This window comes from Lissotriton vulgaris, chromosome 2_2, assembly GCF_964263255.1.
Source record: "Lissotriton vulgaris chromosome 2_2, aLisVul1.2, whole genome shotgun sequence".
NCBI lineage: Eukaryota > Metazoa > Chordata > Amphibia > Caudata > Salamandridae > Lissotriton > Lissotriton vulgaris.
Genome location: NC_141688.1, coordinates 85,433,614 through 85,455,962, shown reverse-complemented (window position 1 = coordinate 85,455,962; position 22,349 = coordinate 85,433,614). Strand labels below are relative to the sequence as shown.

The following is a 22,349-nucleotide window of genomic DNA, read 5'->3' as shown; positions in this document are numbered from 1 at the left end:
ACGAAACCCCGCCCCCCCCCCAGCGAGACTCAAAGGCACACAAAGAAGTAATAAAAGAGTCATCAAAAATCAATCCATGGTGACTCGCAGGCAGTGAGTCCACAGGAACTTTAGACGCAGAAGAACTCTCCCTCCTAGATGAACAGTCCCAATGTATCCTGCACAGGAGTCGTAGAGTCACCAGGAAAGGAGAAGACGACCACAAAATGAATGGAAAGTCACAAACAAAAGTCTCCGGGAGGAGAACGCCTTTTTGATATCTCCAAAGTCGATAGTGGTGGAAGGTTCGGCAATACCATGACATCCTCGGGAACACCGTCTCCCAGGGCACCATCCAATGGTTCCAATACTTGTTTCCTCACGGGGTTCTCGCATGGAGTCAAAATGGCCGCGGTTTGAATGGCTGCAGATTCCTGTTCCAACAGTAAGGCCAGGTCCAGTTCCCCCAGGAGCATCTCAGATAGACGCGTGTCCAATTTGCTCAATAAGATATTCACATGTGAGCGAAACGCCCAAATTTCTGCCAGTATTGACCTCAGCGATGGCTCATGCACCGTTCGATCCATAGTCTCATGCCCGACACCAATCACAATCACCTCCCTGGGTGAATCTGGCATCCTCGTGGGGGACAAACAGGATCACGAACGTGCAGATGCGGAGGGTGACCGGTCTTTATTCGCAGCCACGGTCTACCCGGTTAAGGCCGCAGGCCAGAGACACCGAACCACCGAACCCCGGCGGGCCCAATACCGGGTCCGCGGGATGGGGACCCCCAACCGCAGCCAGCAGCAAGCAGAATCACTCCTCCGTCGATTCTGAGCAATAGAAAAAATCGCCGCCAAATTCGGGCTTAAACAAGACCTCCACTCAGTTTGACCGGACCCAGCCTGGTTCTGCCGGCCGATGTTGTTGCACTGCGGCCCAGCTGTGAAAGTATTCGAGGCCCCGGCTTCACCACTGGAGTAGGCCACAAACTTCAACTCGATTGAACTTCGTCAAACAAGCCGATAAAAGTTTCCGGATTTCACCATCGGAGTGCGGAACAGTTCATGCAAACAGAGACTAGGCGTAAAATCAGGATAACGTACAGGATATCGTGGGGGGTTACGGAGGTCGGCGGAGCCGGGAGCCTAAGCAGCCATCTTGTTTGCTGACGTAGCTCCTCCTCCGTTAGTGGCTAAACTTGATGTTCATTCTTTACATAATAATGAGTTGATGTGCCTCTCTAAGACAACATGTATACTTTTTTAGAAGGAGCTGGGGTTCGTTTCCTTGCTCATTTGCTTGCATATGAATCCTGTCATTTGAGGTGAGCAGATTCAGAGTGTCAGTGCTGTTGTAGAGTGTTCAATATAAAGGCGCTGCTAGTCAACTAAAACGTGGGTACTACCCAGGGCTCTCTCTTTTCTTTTTGCATATGAATGTTGTAGTGCTGAAGCCACAAGTGTGAAGAATGCTTTAGTTATGACTTCCTTGAAGGATAACACATTAATATCAGAAGAAGCCAAAATCGCACACCGCAATGCTTTTTTCTTGAGGGTAGGAACTCTTCAGTGAAGGAAGATGATTATCACCCATTTCCTGGAAAATGGGCTTCATTAAGGTTTACGAATACTCTGCATAAATTCCAGGACATAATGGGATTTTTGACCGCACATATTTGCAATATTATACATAGAAGGTTAAACCCTTGTATTAGCTAATATCTACCATCTTTTTAGAAGAAGACAGTCAAAGGTGGCACTAAATTACTAAAAGAATTGTATGCAGACATGCTAGAAACTACAAATTTGCAAACCAGGTATTATAAACTAGATTTAGTTATGCAGGCGGTTTACTGTACAATAGACATCCGATATGTCCTGTAGAATGAAGGGCAAACAAAACCCACTTTATACAAATCACAATTATGCTCAACTGCAGAAGAGAACTTTAAATCTGCCAAAAAGGCCGACATGACTAATTCCAGAGCATTACTAATGCAACAAATGCAGGGGGTATCTAACCAATCAGCACCATTCAATTTCAACAGGATGCTTCCCTCAGGAATCAAGAGGTCTTGTAGTAACAACAATTAATTCAGAGAACTCCACCTATTGACCTTTGACCTTGGGTTGCAGAGTACAATGCCACTACCTGCAAAGTGCTTCTATGCCTCGTCAGGGGTAGCAAGTGCTATATAAATACAATTTATAATATAATGCCTTTTTATTAATAACATATACCTTTTTATACAGATAACTCTGTTCAGTGTATGACAGGGACAATATAATAGGTACTCTGCTACTTGGGCAACACTTCAGGGACTGTTGGAGGGTTTAGAATTTAAGGCCTTGCATACTTGCACCAAAACAGTAGATGCCTCCACCATAGACACAGAGGAAACACAACCAAGCAGATCCCAGCATCCCACTCTGAGGGATGAAGATGCATCCTTCTGGGTGTAGGAGTACATACCAGACTTCAAACCATGGCAGCAAATCAGTTACACAAGTTAAAAGCATAGGCCAACAGAAGCTAAACAGCGGTGGAAAAGAAAGTCCAATTTCCAGGCATGGCCTCTCCAACGCAAGTGCAACACACACTGGCACATCAGCAAGAGAGCGATTCAGCCGCAAAGATGTCAGTCACAGTCTAGGTCACAAACAAAAATCAACCCAGACACAGAACTGGAAAAACAGGCAATTATATATAAACAAAACCTACCATAAGCTGTCCCAATCAAGAACAAATATACCTTGAGACCTGAGAGTAAATCTATAGTACCCATCTCAGGGATAAAGGAATATACATTCTAAATTAAACTGAAAGGAAGGGATTCGTTAAGGCGGCGCAGAAAAGGACTGACCTCAATGCAAGTACTACTTAAACAGTACTTCAGTAAAGGTAATAGAGACCGTTAATGGCAAAGCTACCTAAATAACTTGTTACCGTATAAAGGCTGAGACCTAGCCTAACCCTCTTTGCAAGGCTTCCCAGCCTTTCACAATGGTACATTTGGATAATATTGATGCACTTACTTGTGTCAATGAAACATTTATTTGCTGCTGATTCTTGAGTGTTTGGCTACAATTGCAATGCTGCTGTGATTGCAAAAGCGACAGAGCAACTGGAAATGTGACTGCTCTTCCTCTGCTGCTGAAGTGAACTGCTGAGAGGGGTAACTGGCTTTTAGTGCAAACCTATTCCACGTGAGTGCTAAACACAGGCATGTTAAGGGGCTATAACGCGTGATCCACCCTTAGCAATTTCAAGTGAAATCTACTCCTGAACAAAACATCATACTAAATTCCTATATTTACACCAGATCTCCTGGCAGGACAGGTCAGAGAGTAGAAGAGACAGACTTTCAACAACCGTCCTTCATTATCTGTTACTTGACCTTCAAGATGGGGATCCAACATTCTCAAGAAGCCCCACCGGAGCACCTGATTCAATTCAATGGTTCTAGGCATAATTCAGTAGAATATTTCTATTTACTGGCGCCTGACGTCTTTCCCGTTCTTCTAATTACAAAACACATAGCTCTATATTCTGATCAACTAATGAACTCCTATGTAATATCTGGTTCTACATTTTTTAATGTCACTATTACTCTTCACAACACGTAGGGAACAGACGGTTGGCAAATGCAAGGGACAGAAACAGTGCTTCCTGCATGTGTGCAAGTTTCCAATACATTTCATATATTTAGATGACAATTCAGCCTTTGACATATTTGAGCTTTGCCCGACTCCCAGGCATGCACATCTCTTTAGCACCTCACAAGAACTACTCAGACTTACATGACTCTCGCTGGGGTAGGAAACTTTCAAACACAGAAGTTATTTATTACCACAAGTTATCTAGGTGTAGCTTTTTGCCCTTATATAATAAAAGGCGTGCATGCTGTGTTTTAAAGCTGTATTACCTGACCCTTTAGGCAAAAGACTAGATCCTAGATCCACCCCAGTTACTCACAGCTTTGGCACATAGTGCTAGCAATGGGCTCCCTACATTCAATTGTTTCTATCAAATCTGCAAGGAGGTCAGTGGCACCATAGTATGAACGCGTTCCTTCCAGAACCTGCTCCGTCAGTAAAACAAAAATGTGCCACATCACTGGCACTTCTGCATAATCCTCCTATTCACAACAATTTATTTTTAATAGATTGAGGAAATCGACCACACGAATAGGCTCACTAAGAAAATAGTCTTTTTCAGACATTATGTCTTCAAATGTCAGGGCTATGAAAGAAGACTTGCCTTTTTTCAGAAGACAAATATCGAGGACTCAAACTGGACATTGCAATCACTTAAATCCCTGGACATTAGCAATGAATTTTTTTTTGTGTGCATTATATCCCTTTAACTCAGTTATAGCGCAATAGCTCACCATGATGCCTCTTTTAGGTATTTCCCCGCTCTTTTCATAGTATCATTTTACTTTGAGTGTGGAACCCCTAGAATGGGTCCAGAAACATCATAATTCCCACCTCCATCATTATTAAAGTTTGCTGAATCAGTACTCGTTCGCTAGGTGCCTCACTTGTTTTCATTGGTACAGGAACTTGTGAAGATCCTTTAAGTCATCCATTGATGTGTGATAAAAACCAATGTTCATGCTCATTACGAATGGCAAGCAAAGGCAGTTCCAGGTCACTCCACACAGTTTTATTTAGCAATACTCATCTCTTCTCCCTATCTTTCCTGAGTTAATAAGTCTTGCTGTGGCCTTGACACTGGAATGTTATATTTGTCTATATCTCCGTGTCAGTGGGTTTCATTTGATATCACAGCCAAAAAAGGCATGATCTGTTCTCAATTACCCTCACATTAATTTGCCTCAAATGTCATTTAATATACTAACAAACATTCTAACTATGTCAAGTGAACCAGATGTTGCCGTCACGTCATCTGCATATTTTTTTCTCCTTTCACTAAGACAAAAATTTACTGAATTAAAGAGAGTTCTTCACACCCCTTTCCCGACTCATTATGCTAATTTGTAAAATCAAAGGTCTTTCTTTGCCTTTTAAATCAATTGGCAAAAGTCTTACATACACATATGACTGTTAAGTTTAATTTCTTCCTTTTTTTGAAACTTGAACTCAGGTCTCTTTTCAGGACATACAACATTTCTGCCCATTGTAGGTGGAGTGCTCCTGGAGTTCTTGCTTCAAAAAGAAGTTCTCCACGTCTCACAGCTGAGTGAGATTTGAGTAGATTTGCTCAAAAACATAACACGGTTATACCCTTGCCTCCCTCAAATAAAAACTGCCTTTGTTTGCAAGGCTATTTTTTTTAATTACCACCATTTTCTCCATATACCCTTGAGGGACGGTGAAGTTCCTCCTATCAACTGTGTTCTCCTGGTGGCAGCCCTCGTCAAACATCGTGGCGAGTGCAACATTTTCAAACTGCCTGAGGATCTAGCTTTCTGGCCTTTCCTGTTTTCAGTTTCTAATGGTTGTGAATTCAGTGTGTAACAAGGTTTTCAACATTTTTACTATCAGTGGTTATAAAACCGATGTTTTTCCAGTGCTATAGCCAATGTTGCTTTTATTTTCTTCCTTCCTCCATTAAATGCCATGGTCATAACTATTTTCCTTCTGATCACCTTCCACCTCTCTTCTTTATACCCTTTCCTTAACTTTGCTCTTTCAAGTAACATTTCATGGTTTCTCGTTTCTTTCACCTCCGTGCTCATCTTGTTTTCCCGGGCAATAAATCTCCGCTTTCCAGCAGTCTAGTCCCACACCATGTGAAGAACGGGCATGAATAGAGACATACGCTCTTTTTACATGTTCCCAATCATCTTCAAGGTGACCGGATTTACCAAGGAGTGCAGATGCTTCACCATCTTATTGCTTCTAGTAAGGAACGATCATACTCACTGCTCTGGACAGACTGCGACATGGGCTCTTCATCCATGGCTTCGGCTTTTAAGCGGGACACTTTCATCTAGAATGCAGATATACAATGGGGTCCCTTTCAGTATGAAAATCTCACAATCTTGTAGCTCACCAATAGCGAAGAGCTGCCCTCTCAATGTAAGGTTGGCATCCCACAAATACTTTGCACACAAAATGGGGTGATTCACATTCTAACACTGTACAACTAACATTCCCTCAACATGATTGCACCCCTATCATTCCACCATTATCCCAGCAGCATCGGGTCCTTCCCTTTCCTTTCTCACTGTGATGCCTCCATATTTTCTCAGCAAGCCTCTGGAACCCCCCTTCCTTTCAGTCCTGTGTCCATAACATCCCCTCCAGTACAGTGCCACTCATTCTCCCAGCACCAGGACCTTTTTATTCTCCAGGTGCTGCCCGCCGGGCACCCCCTTCCTCTCCACCGTTCTCAAGGCAACACACCTTCTCATTCCCAAAGCCCCCCCTTTTCATAGCATTGAACCCTTGAGAGCTTCGAAATATGCTCAATATACTGTTCGTTTGGTTCAATGTAGTAAGTCGCTTACATATTTCTTTCAGTGCACCCCCTCCCCGCACTCCCTCCATGAACCAGTCTATAATCCTCAAAATCTCCAAGCACAAAATTATGTTATCAGCATCACTGAAACAGTCTCCTGGTGCTAAAACGTGGCCATAATATGAGATTGACCCAGCCCTCAATCTAGTATCCAGTTTCCCAAATGGGAGAAGCTACCATTATTCTAGCCCTGGATCCCCGTTGTACGACAAGCATTGGGTCACTCCCCCTCCTCTAAAACTGGGTGCTTTGTAGTTGTCATGCACTTAGTACATTGATTTTCCTAGTTTGTGGCTCATCTGTTCTCCCAGAACCAGACATCCCCAGGCCCACCCATATGTCTAGCATCACATAGCATGGCAAGGCATTGCATACCATAACACAACTTCTCAAAGCACTAGATTGCTCCCATGATTCTCCCAGCATGTGGTCACTTCAGTTCTCAGAGCACTTGGCTCGACCATTCTCTCAGTATTGGGCTTCTTCTGTTATGCAGTACTAGGCGTTTTCCACACCCCTTCAGCATTAGGCCCCCCCATTTTCCCTGTATCGAGCTACTCTTATAACCCAACGGTTGGCGCTAACCATTACACTAGCCCTTGTGGCCCCTCCCATTCTTCCAGCAGGTGTCATCGTCAGTTGTCTGGTCTCCTCTCATTCTATTTGAATGACGCTTCTTTGTAAATGACACACAGGGGGGACCTTGACCTTCTTGCAATCGTGGGCCACTCTCAACCCATCCCCTTCACCTCAGAACTTGCACACTCCAAGGCACTAGGCTCTTCCCATTCACCCAGTTCACGCTCTCATACTCCCAGCTGTTACCCACAAGACTATATTAGCCAAGTTGCCAATGCAGGGCTGTTCGCATCCCCTCCCTCCGCCCACTCACCTTCATCTGTTTTTTCAGGAACTCTGCCCTCCCCATCAGGATCTGAATCTGGGAACATAAGCAGAAATGAGCCAGCTTACATCTCTTGAGACTGTACAGCACACAAGCAGAAATGTAGATGAAGACTACAGGACTAAACAAATGGAAGGCACAGATATGATTAACAGTGTGCAAGGGGATACAGGGGCCCAAGTCCTGTCTGTATAGAAGATGGTGTTTACAGAGACATCCATGTTTTCCTGGGACATGACGCGATCTCATGGAATTGTATGGTGTGTCACGCTTCCATGGTTTAAAATAGACATTTGTATGCTTTAAAAATATATTATGAAAGAATGCTTATGAGCATGCAAAGATTAAAATAGGGAGGCGTTTTTTTTGTGATAAATATTTTTATTGAGAGTTCATCGCACTTTTACACATACTCAAAAAAGAACAAGATGCTTATAAAGCTCAATTTTGATGGAAACATAACGTCCAACATACATGATTAGTCATGAAAATATATGTCAGATGTAACAATGTGGGTATTACTTAAAACTAGATGTTAAAAACGGTCTCATATTGCAAAATCCCCCTTTTGATATCAACAGATAATAACATCTTGTAGTGCCGGCTTATTATTTTATTCTTAAATTATCTATTGGCTAACTTCCTATGGATCCCAGCGTGTCTCAAACTTTTTATGCAAACCTGATCTTAAGGCATAGCGTCTTCTCCAGTTCTCTAACTTTATGCAATTTAGATTGCCAGAAATAAAAAGTAGGTATGGTCTTGCTTTGCGTATTCCGAAGAATTAGAGATCTCGCTACTAAAGCCATTATATATATATATATACACACACATATATAGACTTTCCTCTTGTACTTTGTTAACAGTTATATTTGGAGAGCATCCAAGAGTCGCGATGTATCTATCGATAACTATTGTAAGACCTAGCTTGTACCTACAGTATTTCTCTATCACTTTCCAGAATTGTTTGATCTTGGGGCAATCCCAGGCAATGCGAGTCTATGTACCTCTCTCTTCTGCTGAGCACTGAAAACATCCCTCCGGGATACATATATTATGCAGAAAGGTCGGTGTCCTGTATAATAGCCATTTGTGTAAAATTGCATTCTCCTAAAATTGGCACCTCTTAGTAGTGTATTATTAAATTTGTTAATTCTGTCACAGACTGCCCCTGAAATCTACAGGCCTCCGTTTGCTTGCCATTTATCTCAGGCTTTTTTGTAAACCTTTGAGATCTTATGCTCATCGAGAATTTGCCCCATCCTACTTATTGATCTACATCTAGTTGTTTCTAGGATAGCCTTGCTCAGTTCTAATTTTGCGCAAAGTATGATCGGATCTAATTTGTATTCTAGAAAGTGCCTTATTTGAATAAAAGACCTTTTTAGTATATCTCTAAACTGGCTCAGACCATGCTCTACCTCTATCCAGCTTTTCCAGGTCATCTTATAATAAGAAAATCTCCCAAATGTTTATATCCATTCTCCTCCCACTTACTAACAATATTGGTTTGAATTAGCAGTTGCCCCCTGACGTGGAGGTCGGCCAAACGTGTGGATCCATTTATTAGAGGCATACCATAATGCTTAAACTTTTGGGCTTTTCGTTTTAAAAACCATTGGAAGACCTTAGAACGTACTTTTTTAGGGTTCTTCACTAACCACATGGGATCTAAAATTTTATAGACCTTCAAAATCCTTATTATAAAAAGAAATTCTGTGCAAAGAGGATTGAGATAAAAAAAATTATATGTATTATGTGCAAAATTTGCATAGTAATATTCCCTCAAATGAGGGAGAGCCAACCCTCCTTCCTTAGATAAATTGCTTAAAGTGGCTAGTGCTAATCGTGGTATCTTGTTGGCCCATATAAAGGATGAGAATAACCCATCTAATTCTTAAAAAATGACATTTGTAATGCGTAAGGGATTGCTGAGAATAGAAAATTAAATAATGGTAAAATCGACCTTCGTATCAGTGCTATGCGTCCAATTATTGAGATGCTGAGTTGGTTCCATTTTGCAAATAAGAGCTTAACTTTTTGCACTAGGGGAACATAATTTAATATGTAAAGGTCATTAACAGTTTCAGACACAAATATTCCTAGATATCTCTTAGGCCTAGAGTTGTATAATACCTGAGGTTCTGATAATGTGTGTTCTAAATAATTGCAAAGTAAAATTTCCGTTTTAGCATTAATTATTTTGTACCCACCCAGTGCTTGAAATTCCGTAAAAATTGTGAAAATGTCCTGTTGAACGTTTTCCCTGGGTTTAAGGAACAGGACGATATCATTGGCATATAATTTTATATTAGACATACCTTGCAGTGGAGCTGTTTTTTGTCTAATGGTTATTGCCAAGGGTTCTATAAACAGGGCAAAAAGAATTGCTGATGGAGGACACCCCTGTCATATACCCCTATTTACTCTACAGCTACTTACATTCCTAGAGTTGATAATTATTTGTGCCGAAGCGTCCTTATATAGATATTTCACTGTATGTATAAACTTTTCCGGGAACCCAAATCTGGCGAAAACTAAAAAAAGGCTTTCTCTGGACACCAGATCAAAAGCTTTCTCGCGTCTAAAAAGAACACCTGTGCCTCTATTTTGTTCTGGGTGAGGTAGTCGAGAGCTATTAAAAACTTTGTATTTTTTGACCCCCCAAAAAACTTTGTGTTTGAGGAAAGTTGATTGCCTGCGGCAAAACCACTTTGATCCTGGTGAATAATTGAGCCACCGATCCTATTTAACTAATTAGCAAGCAGTTTTGTAAAAATATTATAATCAAAGTTAAGGAGGCTTATAGGAATTAATATTTTCCCTGTTCTTATCTTTTTTAAGATGCTGACTACATGATGTTTTGGTATAATATTCGATTAAGGCGTTTGATAAATATACAGCAGCATCCCTATCACCAGAAAAAGTCACAGTTTAAAAAGGTTTTCCAAAGCAGACATGGTTGGACATTAAGCAGAACTGAAGGGGTAGGCTGTTTCACAGGGTGGGCGCAGTACCGTGAAAGATCTGCTGCTCTACCCAAAAGTGAAGCAAGGGAATTGTTCCATAAAATAGAAGAGGATTAGACTGGGTTTACCCAAACAAGAATTAAGGGAATGGTTCCGTTACACAAGAGAAGACGGGACTGGGTTAAACCAAATGAGAAGGGAATGGTTTCATCACGCAAGAGCAGATAGGACTGGGGTCACAAGAACAAGAAGTAAGGAAATGGCTCCCCCTAACAGGAGGGATAGGACTGGGGTCACCTTAGCAAGAAGTAAGGGTATGGCTCCGCTGAACAGGAGGGGACAAAGCAATGTCAGCCAAACAAGAAGTAAGAAAATGGTCCCACCAAACAGGAAGGGATATGACTGGGGTCACACAAACAAGAAGTAAGGCAATAGCTCCGCCGAACAGGAGGGGACTGTACTGAGTTCTCCCAAACAAGAAGTAAGGAAATGGCTCCACCAAACAGGAAGGGGTATGACTGGGGTCACACAAACAAGAAGTAAAGCAATGGCTAGGCTGAACAGGACAGGATAGGGCTAGGTTCACCACAATTAGAAGTAAGGAAATGGTTTCACTGAACAGGAGCGGACAGGACCGGGTTTACCCAATCCCATAGAACAGAACCCACTTGCTACCTGTGAACTTGAATAACATAAACCTGGGTGAATAGATGATAATTCAGGATTTACTCCCTTTGATTGTAGTGTGATTGCACATACATTTAAATAAAGGCGTAAATAGCATACACTCATTCCAAGTGATTTTCAATCGTAGGTGGCGGTTGACTAATAGTGGTGGTCTTACCAGTGATAGGTGGCCTTTTCCATCCTACATACTGAATAGATTAGTGGCAACCTTTTCACTAATTATTACTTCTTTCCTGAAAGAGTCACTTAAGAACACTTCTCATGTTTGTGTGATTATGGACCATAGCAAATGAGCTTAGTCTATGGACATCTAGGCGAGTCAATGTCACAATGTAATTTTTAATGTAGACTTTAGGATACATAATGCCTCATTACCAATATTAGGATTATTAACACCTATTATTATTTTAAACACCCATTATTATAACTAACATCTATTATCATCTATAAACCGGGCAAATAGTAGAATATGTGTTAGACCTGGCATCATTGGTGTAGGTCTCCCTTCCCCTACTACTCTTACTGTCCTGTACGTTGGATGGATATAGATGTTCTGGGCGCAGTGCCACTGCTACTCAGTGCCACAGCACTAATGCTCTATGTATATAAATGATACTGTGAATGAGGTTAACTGACGCTTCCATTAGTATAGCATGTTTTGTTAAGGATTACTTTCTATCACCCTATCTGGGCCTAGGAACCCAATAGGAACTATGAGGTTAATATATTTATAATCAGGCCAGCAAGGGCCACCTTTTAGTGAGGACTGTTTAGGTATTATATGTTGTGAAATGCCTTTCCTGAAAACGTGGTCACTTTTCTGCGGGCTGTAGCGAGTAGGCGTATTGGCCGTCTGGTTTTGGAGCAGCAGGGCAGCTGGGTCAGACCTGGCTGGAGAGAGTGAGATCGGTATTCCAAGCGCAGGGAGGGGTGACTCTTTGATCCAAGCAGGGACGTGCCTGGCAAGGTGAATGATGGGTCCACCTCCCACTGGGTGTCTGATAGCAGACCCCCTCATTATGAAAGGGCAGGATTTTGTCTCGAAAACCAAGTGCTCCCTGACCCCACTGATGTGATTCTGACTGGAATCAGTGATTTGCAACCTTAGAGAACAAAGACTTACTAGGTATAAAATGCTGCGCTGGAACTTTTGCAAAGTGTGTTCCTTCTGGATGTCTAGACGAGACTCTGTCCAAGTGCTTTTTTTCATTGCAGAGAAAAGGACTTTGCAACTTTAACCCATCTTGCCGAAGAAACTACCAGAGGGTCCAAATCGAGGGAGCCTACTGCCGAAGTCTCAGGGACATTAGACTTCACCAAGTCGGCCGTTAGAATTCCAGTGCGGGGAGTTCCGCTTGCAGGTGAGGCCCCCGTCAAGTTATCCGGTGCCTCTAGTTCTACTGTAAGGGCCGCGGACTGGGCCTCTTCTGAAACATGTGCTGAACTTGTGTGGGCCGCTGCAGCTCAGAGAGAACTGCTGCCGCTGAGCGCCCGCCTAATTCTAAACCTTTGAACCTTTCTCCTTGCTGAATCTGTGTGGGCCACTGCAGCTCAGAGGGAACTGCCGCCGCTGAGCGCCCGCCTAACTCTGAACCTTTCTTGGCTAAACCTGTACGGGACGCACAGCTAAAACAAAAGCCACTGCGGAGAGCCCGCCTAAATCTGCACCTTCCAACCTTCTGCAGGATCAGTGTGGGCCGATGCACCTGAGGGAGAGTTGCCACCGCTGAGAGCTGCCAGAACCTGCGCCATCGGGACTTGTCCCGTGGGCCGCCGCAGCCGAGAGAGAGCTGTAGCCACTGAGTGCCCACACCATTTGCTTCTGTGCAGCATCGTGATTTGTCCCGTGGGCCACTGCAGCAGAGAGAGAGATGTAGCCACTGAGTGCCCACGTCTTTTGCTACTGTACACCTTTGTGATTTGTCCCGTGGGCCGCCGCAGCAGAGACAGAGCTGTAGCCGCTGAGTGCCCATGCTATTTGCTACTGTGCACCATCGTGATTTGTCCCGTGGGCCGCGGCAGCCAGAGGAGAGCTATAGCCGCTGAGCGCCCACCAGTCATTGTTACTGTGCATCATCGTGCTTTGTCGTGTGGGCCGCCGCAGCCAGAGGAGAGCTATAGCCGCTGAACGTCCGCACCCTTGACACTTTTGCATCCCCCTTTGGAATTGTTCCACGGGCCGCCGCAGCTGAGAGAGAGCTGTAGCTGCTGAGCGCCCGCACCCTTGACACTGTTGCATCCTCCTTTGGAATTGTCCAGCGGGCCACCGCAGCGGAGAGAGAGCTGTAGCCGCTGAGCACCTTTGGCAACTTGCATCCCCTCCAGAATTGTCCTGTGGGCCGCAGCAGCTATGGGAGAGCTACTGCTGCTGAGGGCGCCCACCACAGAGTGACACAACGAGAGTCCTTGCCTCCCCCAACCCGGGCTGCCGCAGCCACATGCTCCTACTGCGAAGAGCCCACCTGTCCCCGAGTGCCCGAGTCAGTGTGGGTGCACGCTGCGGACCTCTGCCGCCCTGTATTGTGGTCGCTGGGAGTCCGCCTGTCACCGTCTTCGCTTCTTTGAGAAGCTGTGTGCTGTCCCCCCTTTCAATGACAGGTACCTGGTGCGCAACGGGTCGCATAGGCCCCGTCCCTGAACTCAGTCAGTGTTACGCTTTGGCCGATAACGTTGTCTTTTCATTGAGTCCCTACAGGTTGACATGAATTGTTATTGTTGAAGCGCTTTGAGAGCGGAGTTAAACTGTTAGATAAAGATATTATTTTTCTATACCTACCGGACTTGTGTCCTTTTGTGGTGTCATTACTGCCTTGTTCCACATGGTCATAAAAGCTTCACACACTGTCTCTGAGATAGGCCTAACTGCTCGTGTTACGTTACCACAGGGTTGCGCAGGGATTATCGAACGGGGTGACCCACTTGCCCTGACTTAAGAGGAAGGGTCCCTATTTGGACAGTGGCGCCAGCCAGTGCCAACTAGAGACCCCCCCTTTCTAACAATACGCTATTATTATTATTACTAGCAGCCCGTCCCGACGTTGTCCGGGTATGAATTGCTGCCGGCAAGTAGTATATTGCTTTGTAGTATTTCGTTTTGATAGCATTTCTTATCTGTGACAGGCCTGTGAAACGCTCCGATTCACAGTGCACTGCTGATGCACTTAAGAGTGCGCGTTCAGTAGTGTGTGAACTCGAGTTTCCCTACTTTATTTTTCCTTGCAATATTATATAGCGCGAACTCTAAAACATGGCATGAGCACAATTTACATTACAGAAGAACACATTCATTTGTGGTAGGCACGGGGAGACCAAGCGATTTGCCTGGAATCACAGGATGTTGAGCTGATTCCGAGATTCGAACGTAGCTCCCCAGCTCTAAAGTTCGCAATTCTAGAACTTGTGGCGGGAGGTGTGTGTAACATTGTATGTCGGAGCTGGCCATCAATGAGAGAGACCTGTGCATTTTTCAAATGGGTAGTGAAAAAATATGAGTTTGTTGCTGGAGATGTGGGCTGCCGTGCCACCAATGTACTTACCGGGGAGGGTAAACACCCATTATTCTGCAACTTTCTTTCCTCATACCATCACTCCGCATACTTTCATTACAAAAGTACCATGACTCCGCAATGGCATTCATTTTATATGCTTTTACCACGCATACATTTACAACGAAATTCGTTGTAAATGCATGTTTTTTTTAAATGTTTGGATAAGGTAAGTATGGGTAAAGGGGTATATGTTTTGGGGTACTGAGGTATATGTTTTAGGGTGTTCGGGTATAGTTTTGGGTTATGGGGAACAGGAGTAGTTTTAGGGTTTAGGGATAGGTATGGGTTTTGGGGTACAGGGGTATTTTTACGGTTCAGGGATAGGTTCAGATTTTGGGATATAGGTGTATTTTTAGGGTTCAGGGGTAGGTTTGGGTTTTAAGGGTACAAGGGTATTTTAAGGGTTCTGGGCTAGGTTTGATTTTGGGGTACAGGGGTATTTTTAGGGTTCAGGGCTAGGTTTTGGGGTACAGGGATATTTTAGGGTTCAGGGGTAGGTTTGGGTTTTGGGGGGTACAGTGTTATTTTTAGGGTTCAGGGGTAGGTTTGGGTTTTGGGGTACAGGGGTATTTTAAGGGTTCAAGGCTAGGTTTTGGTTTTGGGGTACAGGGGTATTTTAGGGTTCAGGGGAAGGTTTGGATTTTGGGGTACAGTGGTATTTTTAGGGTTCAGGGCTAGGTTTGGGTTTTGGGGTACAGGGGTATTTTTAGGGTTCAGGGGTGGGTTTGAGGTACAGGGGTATTTATAGGGTTCAGGGCTAGGTTTGGGGTAGAGGGGTATTTTTAGGGTTTAGGGATAGGTTTGGGTTTTGGGGTACAGGGTATATATATTTATAGGGTTAAGATGGGTTAGAGTTTAAGGGTGTTGGGGTATTTTAAGGGGTAAGGGTGGGTTATAATTATGGGGTGCAGGGGCATTTAAAGGGAGCAGGGTGGGATTAGCACACGATATGAGACATGGCATGAAGGGCGGAACGTACCACACGCCACCAGCGTTTGTCACGCCCCCAGCACACGCCCACAGCACAACGCAGACACGCCCACAAGGGACTACTTTGCTAGCACGGTTCTTTTACCTTTTAAATGTATATGGTGGGCGTCTGCATAGCCTATGTCCTTCTGCTGCAACTGCCCTTTCCAACGCTGTATTGGGTGTTGTGATTGGTGCTGTGGTTCCTGAGATTACCCGCCTCAAAGGTTTGCGCTCTCTCTTTATTATATTAGTATGGATTATTATTATATAATACCGAATTATTATGATTATTACTAATAAGGAGGCATTATATAATATAATATATAATAGGCTTCGATAACAGGTGTTACTTCTACACCAGCTAAACAATGCACATTTTATCAACCTCAAAAGGATAAAAGGCTGAGTGGGTCCACTGGGTTCGAACCAGTGACCTTCACGATGCACAGAGATTTCTACAATGGGTTTATCAGTCAAATCAGCCACCTTACATAATTTTCAGCAGTATAAGACTCAAAGCAGCGGATTGCCAAGTTGGACGCTAGAAGGGATAGAGACCAACGGCACTCGTGTAAATTAGAGACAGAAAGAAAGATTATAAGTACAGCGTACATTCAACCAGAGAGAGCCATGTTTTTCAGTAAAGGAAAGACCTAGTAAATCAGCTTCTTCCGCTAGGTTAATCATCGTCCGGGGCTCTTCTTACACCACCGGAAGAAGTAGAGAAGCTGCCAAGTCCTCCGGTGAGTGATCTTGCCCCCTCGTTGGTTGTGCTTGCTTTTAATTTTATTTATTTTATTTATTTATGCGTTTTTATATAGCGCAGACTTTACCCGAAGGCGTCAGAGCGCTTCACAATAGGAACAGAAAATTACAAGTGAACAAATTACAAAAGCAGACGTTAAGTTACATGAGGTAAAAGTGACAATTGTGAGCAAACAAAATACATGAGGTAGCAAACAATGCATTACAGGAGGAAAGAATGACAAGTCTGCAGGTTACAAGAGAAAACAAAATACAATTAGAGGTAATATACTGCAATATAGGCTAGACACGCAGGCACAAGAACAAACGTTACGTAGGCAATGGTGGCACTTGTGCAAGTATCAAAAGCAAACAAAATGTGAGCGGTAGCAAACAGTGTGTTACAAGAGAAAAGTGGCGTGTGCATGTTACAAAAGAATACCAAACACAGGTACAAGGATAATACTGCAATAAATGGCAAACACTCCAACCACAAGAATACACGTTGCTTGTGCTTGCTTGTGCTAGCTCTCCTTCCCCCTCGTTGCTTGTGCTTGCTCTCCTGCCCCCTCGTTGCTTGTGCTTGCTCTCCTGCCCCCTTGTTGCTTGTGCTTGCTCCCCTGCCCCCTGTTTCTTGTGCTTGCTGTCCTGCCCCCTCGTTGCTCGTGCTTGCTGTCCTGCCCCCCTCGTTGCTCGTGCTTGCTCTCCTGCCCCCTCGTTGCTTGTGCTTGCTGTCCTGCCCCCTAGTTGGTTGTGCTTGCTGTTCTGCCCCCTCGTTGGCTGTGCTGGCTCTCCTGCCCTGGTATTGGCATTGTAAATGACAATGCCATTTATTTATGTTTTAAAAACAAAAACATAAATAAAAATAATGTCATGAGCAATGCCAATAGCTCTAACTTTAAGTGACTGAGACCATTGCATTGTAAATGCTTGTTTTTATCTGAAGCCCCAAGACCCATGGTGAAGAGTTGTAAAGACTTTACTAATTGTCCCAGTCTACTTCAAAAGTACGATTTGCGCTTTTTGTGTGTAAACTTTGACTCGGTCCGTGTAGCCCGCCTTTTCACAGTGAAATTATTATTCAAGTACCATGCTGATCTTCGGCGGATCAGCATGGTACTTGATTAATAATTCTACTGTGCAAAGGCGGGCTCCACAGACTGGGTCAAAGTCACTGTCAAAAACAAAACGGAGCACAACTAACTGTAACTAACCTTATGAAGGAGAGGCTCCCATGAGGCACGGCGGACAGCAACAACGCACCTGAAACGATCAGAGCTGCGTATACAATTGAGATGTGTATGCACGTATCACGCCAGTACTCTCGGGCTAAACCATGTTCCGAGATTATGCAGGGGGAATGTAAATTGCACTACAGCTGACAAAAAATGCACTTTCCCACATCGTGAGCGCATCGCCCATGGCACCTAATAGCGGCGCACCGGGGTGCCCCGGCGCACACTTTGGGAACCACGGACATAGGGTGTCCTCTCTGAGCCTCGTGCGGCAGTAACGCGCCACATTCTGGTCCTGTGATACAGTGAAGTCGGCTGAGCGACAACGGCCTATGCAGTTAAGCTGGACGGTGCGATGCTTACGAACAGATCTTACTTGTGGCCCTGGTAGTTCAATGGAGGTGTACTTGGCATTATTACAAGGCAAATACCCAGCATAACGTGGGCACTGTGGGACAAACTAAACCGTTACTGTGCCATAAAAGATACTACATAGAAGACACAAAACAACAGGTTAACCTAGAGCAGTAGGGCAGCCGCGGGGTAGGGTTCAGGCTAGTTGGTCACTGCCCGCCACCACCCCCAGTTGCAGCGCTCCATAATCAGTAGTCCATTAACTCACCTGTGTGACATCAGCTCTGTCTTGCTGGGATCTCGAGCTTGGGTGCTGAAAAATTGCTATCCACATTCACTTTTGCACTGTATTGTCCTACCACAGAGATGGGGAAAGTGGATAAAATACAGGCAACGCTACAGTTTGACCACCAAGGAACCGGAAGTGGCCGTGTAGCGGAACAGGAAGACCCAGAAGAACCGCCCCGGAACCAGAGTCCGGAGGAGAGCTACGCCAAATATTAACAGCAAGGCAGACCACATTAACCACCTTTGATGGGAAGATCGCAGCCCTAACATACTGTGTGACAGACTATCAGAAAGGATGGAAGAGCACGCGGGATGCCAAGATATGGTGGAACGCAGAGTATCCGACACGGAAGATGCCCAAAATGCTGCAGCGGAGACTCTGCGAAAATTGGAAAAGGCACTGGAAGTGATTCAGACAAAGGCAGAACATTTAGAGGCACACTCTAGGAAAAATAACCTCAGTATACTTGGAATTGTAGAGACCACTAACACAGGCAACAGTGAGCACTTTGTGGAAAAACTACTGATGGAATTGATAGGAGCTGAGAACTTCTCCAATTTATTTGTGTTGGAGAGGGCGCATAGATCGCTGGCACTGCAGCCACCGCTTGGAGCAAGACCCCGGCACATCATTGCAAGGCTCCTGAATTACAGGGACAGAGATGCTATGAAGGTATGGAAGTCTCCATATATCCTGATTTTACAGCAAAAGTCCAGGACGTACGGAAAAAGTTTGCACCAATAAAGAGAAAGCTACAAGAAATGAACGTTGCTTATGCGATGTTATACCTAGCCAGGATTACAATTACCATAAACTGTAGTTCAAGGATATTCGGAGACCCTCTGAATGCGCAGCAATTTTTACAACAAAAGACCAAAGTGAACAACTAGTGGAAATCACCCAGGTGAGGAGAGAAGGACTCAAGCTGCACCTCAGGTTTGGATGACCAAGGGTAAAACCGTCAAACTAAACCGAATATCATAGCAAGGTATAATCAACTGCAGGCTGTCCAACTCTAAAACACCAGAACGGAAAACTATTAATACAGACAAGGAGTAATATCTCCTAACATGTGAGAAAAAGACCTGAGTCAGACCACTGTGCCCAGCCCGGGAAAGACAAGTATAAATTATGTGAGGACATGTGCTATTGGCACACTGAAGCTATTGGTCAAGCAGCCCTCCCGCTGTGTAACAACACAGAGATGTCCAGCGGGCCGCTATCGCCCCCATTTGTATGTCACAACCTGTATCTACAACTGTAAAGGGGTGGAGGAGGGGGAGTTTGGGGAACTGAGTTACGGGAGGGGCATGACGCTGATACAACGGAGGTATCCGAGTGGGAGGAGGCAGTGAACCGTTGGGGTTGAGAACGGTTCATATAACCACCAAACAATATGTTACACTTGAGCCATTGTCCATCTTCACCATACAAACCTCTTCATACCAATAGTTATTCATAAATAAGGTGTGTAATGGCACCAACTAGTAGACCACTGACCCTACTCACCTGGAATGCAAGAGGCCTAAACAATCTGTGAAAGGTCAGACAGATACTGGCCTATTTAGAAAGACACGGAGTAGAAGTAGCATATCTGTAAGAAACGCAGCTGGCGGCACAGGCATTACTAAATGTGGGCCTAGATGGGCATCCATTCGATTTGCATCCTAATATTCGACATATGCTAGAGGGGTATTACAGATGGTCAAGAAAACCACTCCATTCATGTTGCTCGACTAAATCACGGACTCTCAGCTCAGCTCGTCATGAGCACAGGAGCACTGTGCTGCATGACGAGCTGAGCTCGTCATGAGCATGGAAGGAGTTAAATGGTCCAAGATAGATTTCTGGCTGGCTTCTCGGGAAGTCAGCACGTGGATGCGGACTGTGGAGCACCTGCCAAAACCCTCTCTGATCATGCCCCTGTATGTTTGGTATTGCATTTCCCCACGCACACACCTAGACAATTTACTTGGCGCTTTCCAACACCAGCGCGGTAAGACCATGTTTTCAAAGCTGAGGTGCGGCAGGCTGTTAAGGAATACTTTGAATACAACACAGGATTAGTCACAAGTATGCTACCACTATGGGAAGCCTTCAAGGTGACAGAGCGAGGATTATGCAGAAGTAAACAAAATGGCATATTGAAGGACATCTGCCAATAGCTTATTCAGCTAGAAACATCAATCCAGATACTGGAAAGAGAACATGAGAAAACATCGGATGCTACGCCGATGGCCAAAATTAGGGAGAAAATGTCTCACTACCAGGAGGCCGCAGAAAGCAAGGTCAGGTTTTTATCACGCAGAAACACAGTGCACAGATATGGGGAAGGGGGCCACCCATGACAAATGCTTGCAGCAAGGCTACAGCACATTCGCACCCCAACGCACATAGTGAAGATAGAGGATGCCCACAGCATGGAGCATTATAATACACCTGCTATTGCAAGGGTGTTCACGGACTACTACACATAGCTCTACACTTCAGGACAAACGGTCATAGAAAGCGAAATGACAGAACACCTGGAGGACGTGGCCTTAGCGTGGCTGTCCGATACACAAATGGAATACTCATAACAGCCGATGAAGTTAAGGAAGTGATAAAGTCCTTGCCAAATGTGAAAGCCCCCGTACGGACAGGTTACCAGGCTAATTTAAAAAAAGAATACAGTGACATCCTAGTTCCACATCTTCTCATGATGTATACAAAGACCTACGAGCAGGGTGTACTCTCTCCAACCGTACGAGAAGCCTTGTTTATAACACTCCTTAAAACCAGATAAAGCTCCTGACCAATGTGACTCATATAGACCTCACTCATGCATTAATACCAACGCTAAGATCTTAGCTAAGATATTGGCCACTAGAATACAACCCTTAAGTCAGCAGCTAAAAGTAGTTGTGCGAGTCATCCTTATGGTGCCACTGAGAAATAAATAGCCACATCCTAGAACACTAGGATGACTCACACAATTACTGTTCTATTCATCAAGATTTAGTATTCTTCGTTCCCGGATAATGCGAGACGATGCAATAAATATTTAAAATATATACGTTTTGTTGTTGATAGGACCTGACGAAGGGTGTTGAATACACCCGAAATGCATTGGGAGTGATTTTCTTCATGATTGTCAAGAAGTTGCACTTCGCACATTGAAGTTTTATATGAGTTATGAATTCTGCTTCGGAATAAAAGCATTGAGAAGAAAGACGGACAAAGTTATTGTCTAATGTTGATTCTCAGATGTATTGAATTATTTTGTTTACGCTGAGTACTCTTAAAAGACTGTTAAACTGTACTAAGTTTGATGTATAAATTGACGATACACTCATTCATGAGTGCTACAGGTAGTGCACTCTCTGTCTAGGACTGTTAGGCCCTAGTTAATTTTTCTCACCTTAAAACATAGGCAATACAATTTTAAGTGTCCATATGAGGATACTACAACACATCAGGGCAATTGTTAATAAGGACTCCGCTTATCCGGTAGCAAGAAATTTTGAGCAAGTACACAATAGTAGTCTGCATAATTTACAGTACTTTGTGACAGATCAAGTATCAGCCCGCAATAGGGAACGGTGCCTAAGGCAATTAGAATAAAAACACATTTTAAGGTTCCATACGAAGGTCCATATAGGTCTCAATATTGATGAAGACCTGCATGTGCATTTATAATTAATTTTCTATTCAATTGAACTGAGCCTGTAATCCGTTTTGTATAGTATATATGATCAATTGTAGTTATGGTTTTTAACTTTGAGCATAGGGAACTTTATATTAAGTGGATTGAGGTAATGAGGGGGAGACACGGACAACAAGCACATTGCACTTTGGGGAACTTGCCCTTCAAAGGGAGGAATACTTTAACAAAGCATACAACACTTTAACCCCTTCCAGGCTCATGACGAGCTGGGCTCGTCATGGTGTAGCCTCCTCAAACACTGATGACGAGCCCAGCTCGTCATGAACAATGGGTTTTTTAAAATCTCAGCATAGCTCCAGAATAACGCTAGCGCGCATGTGGTTAATATTAGCAAGATTGAGTATCCATCTAGGGTCCGACAAGGCAGCTCCGCACACACTACTTTACTATTAGTGAGTTTGCATTGTTGCACTTTGCACATTACCCTTTTATGCACACCTAGTCTAGGGGAAGGAGTTATATCAAAG

General features: G+C 44.1%; 1 protein-coding gene across 2 annotated transcripts in view; it reads right to left on the bottom strand.

Annotated features, from left to right (window-relative positions):
- The window catches only part of ULK3 (unc-51 like kinase 3), a 249,596-nt gene that overhangs the window by 44,752 nt on the left and 182,495 nt on the right, over positions 1 to 22,349 (bottom strand). For both annotated transcript variants that reach the window (XM_086959332.1, XM_086959333.1), the window contains exons 14-15: positions 7,367 to 7,414; positions 5,877 to 5,943 (exon numbers count right to left, since the gene is read on the bottom strand). In XM_086959332.1, the coding sequence (XP_086815458.1) occupies positions 5,877 to 5,943; positions 7,367 to 7,414 (115 nt within the window). The remainder of the gene's footprint in view (positions 1 to 5,876; positions 5,944 to 7,366; positions 7,415 to 22,349) is intronic.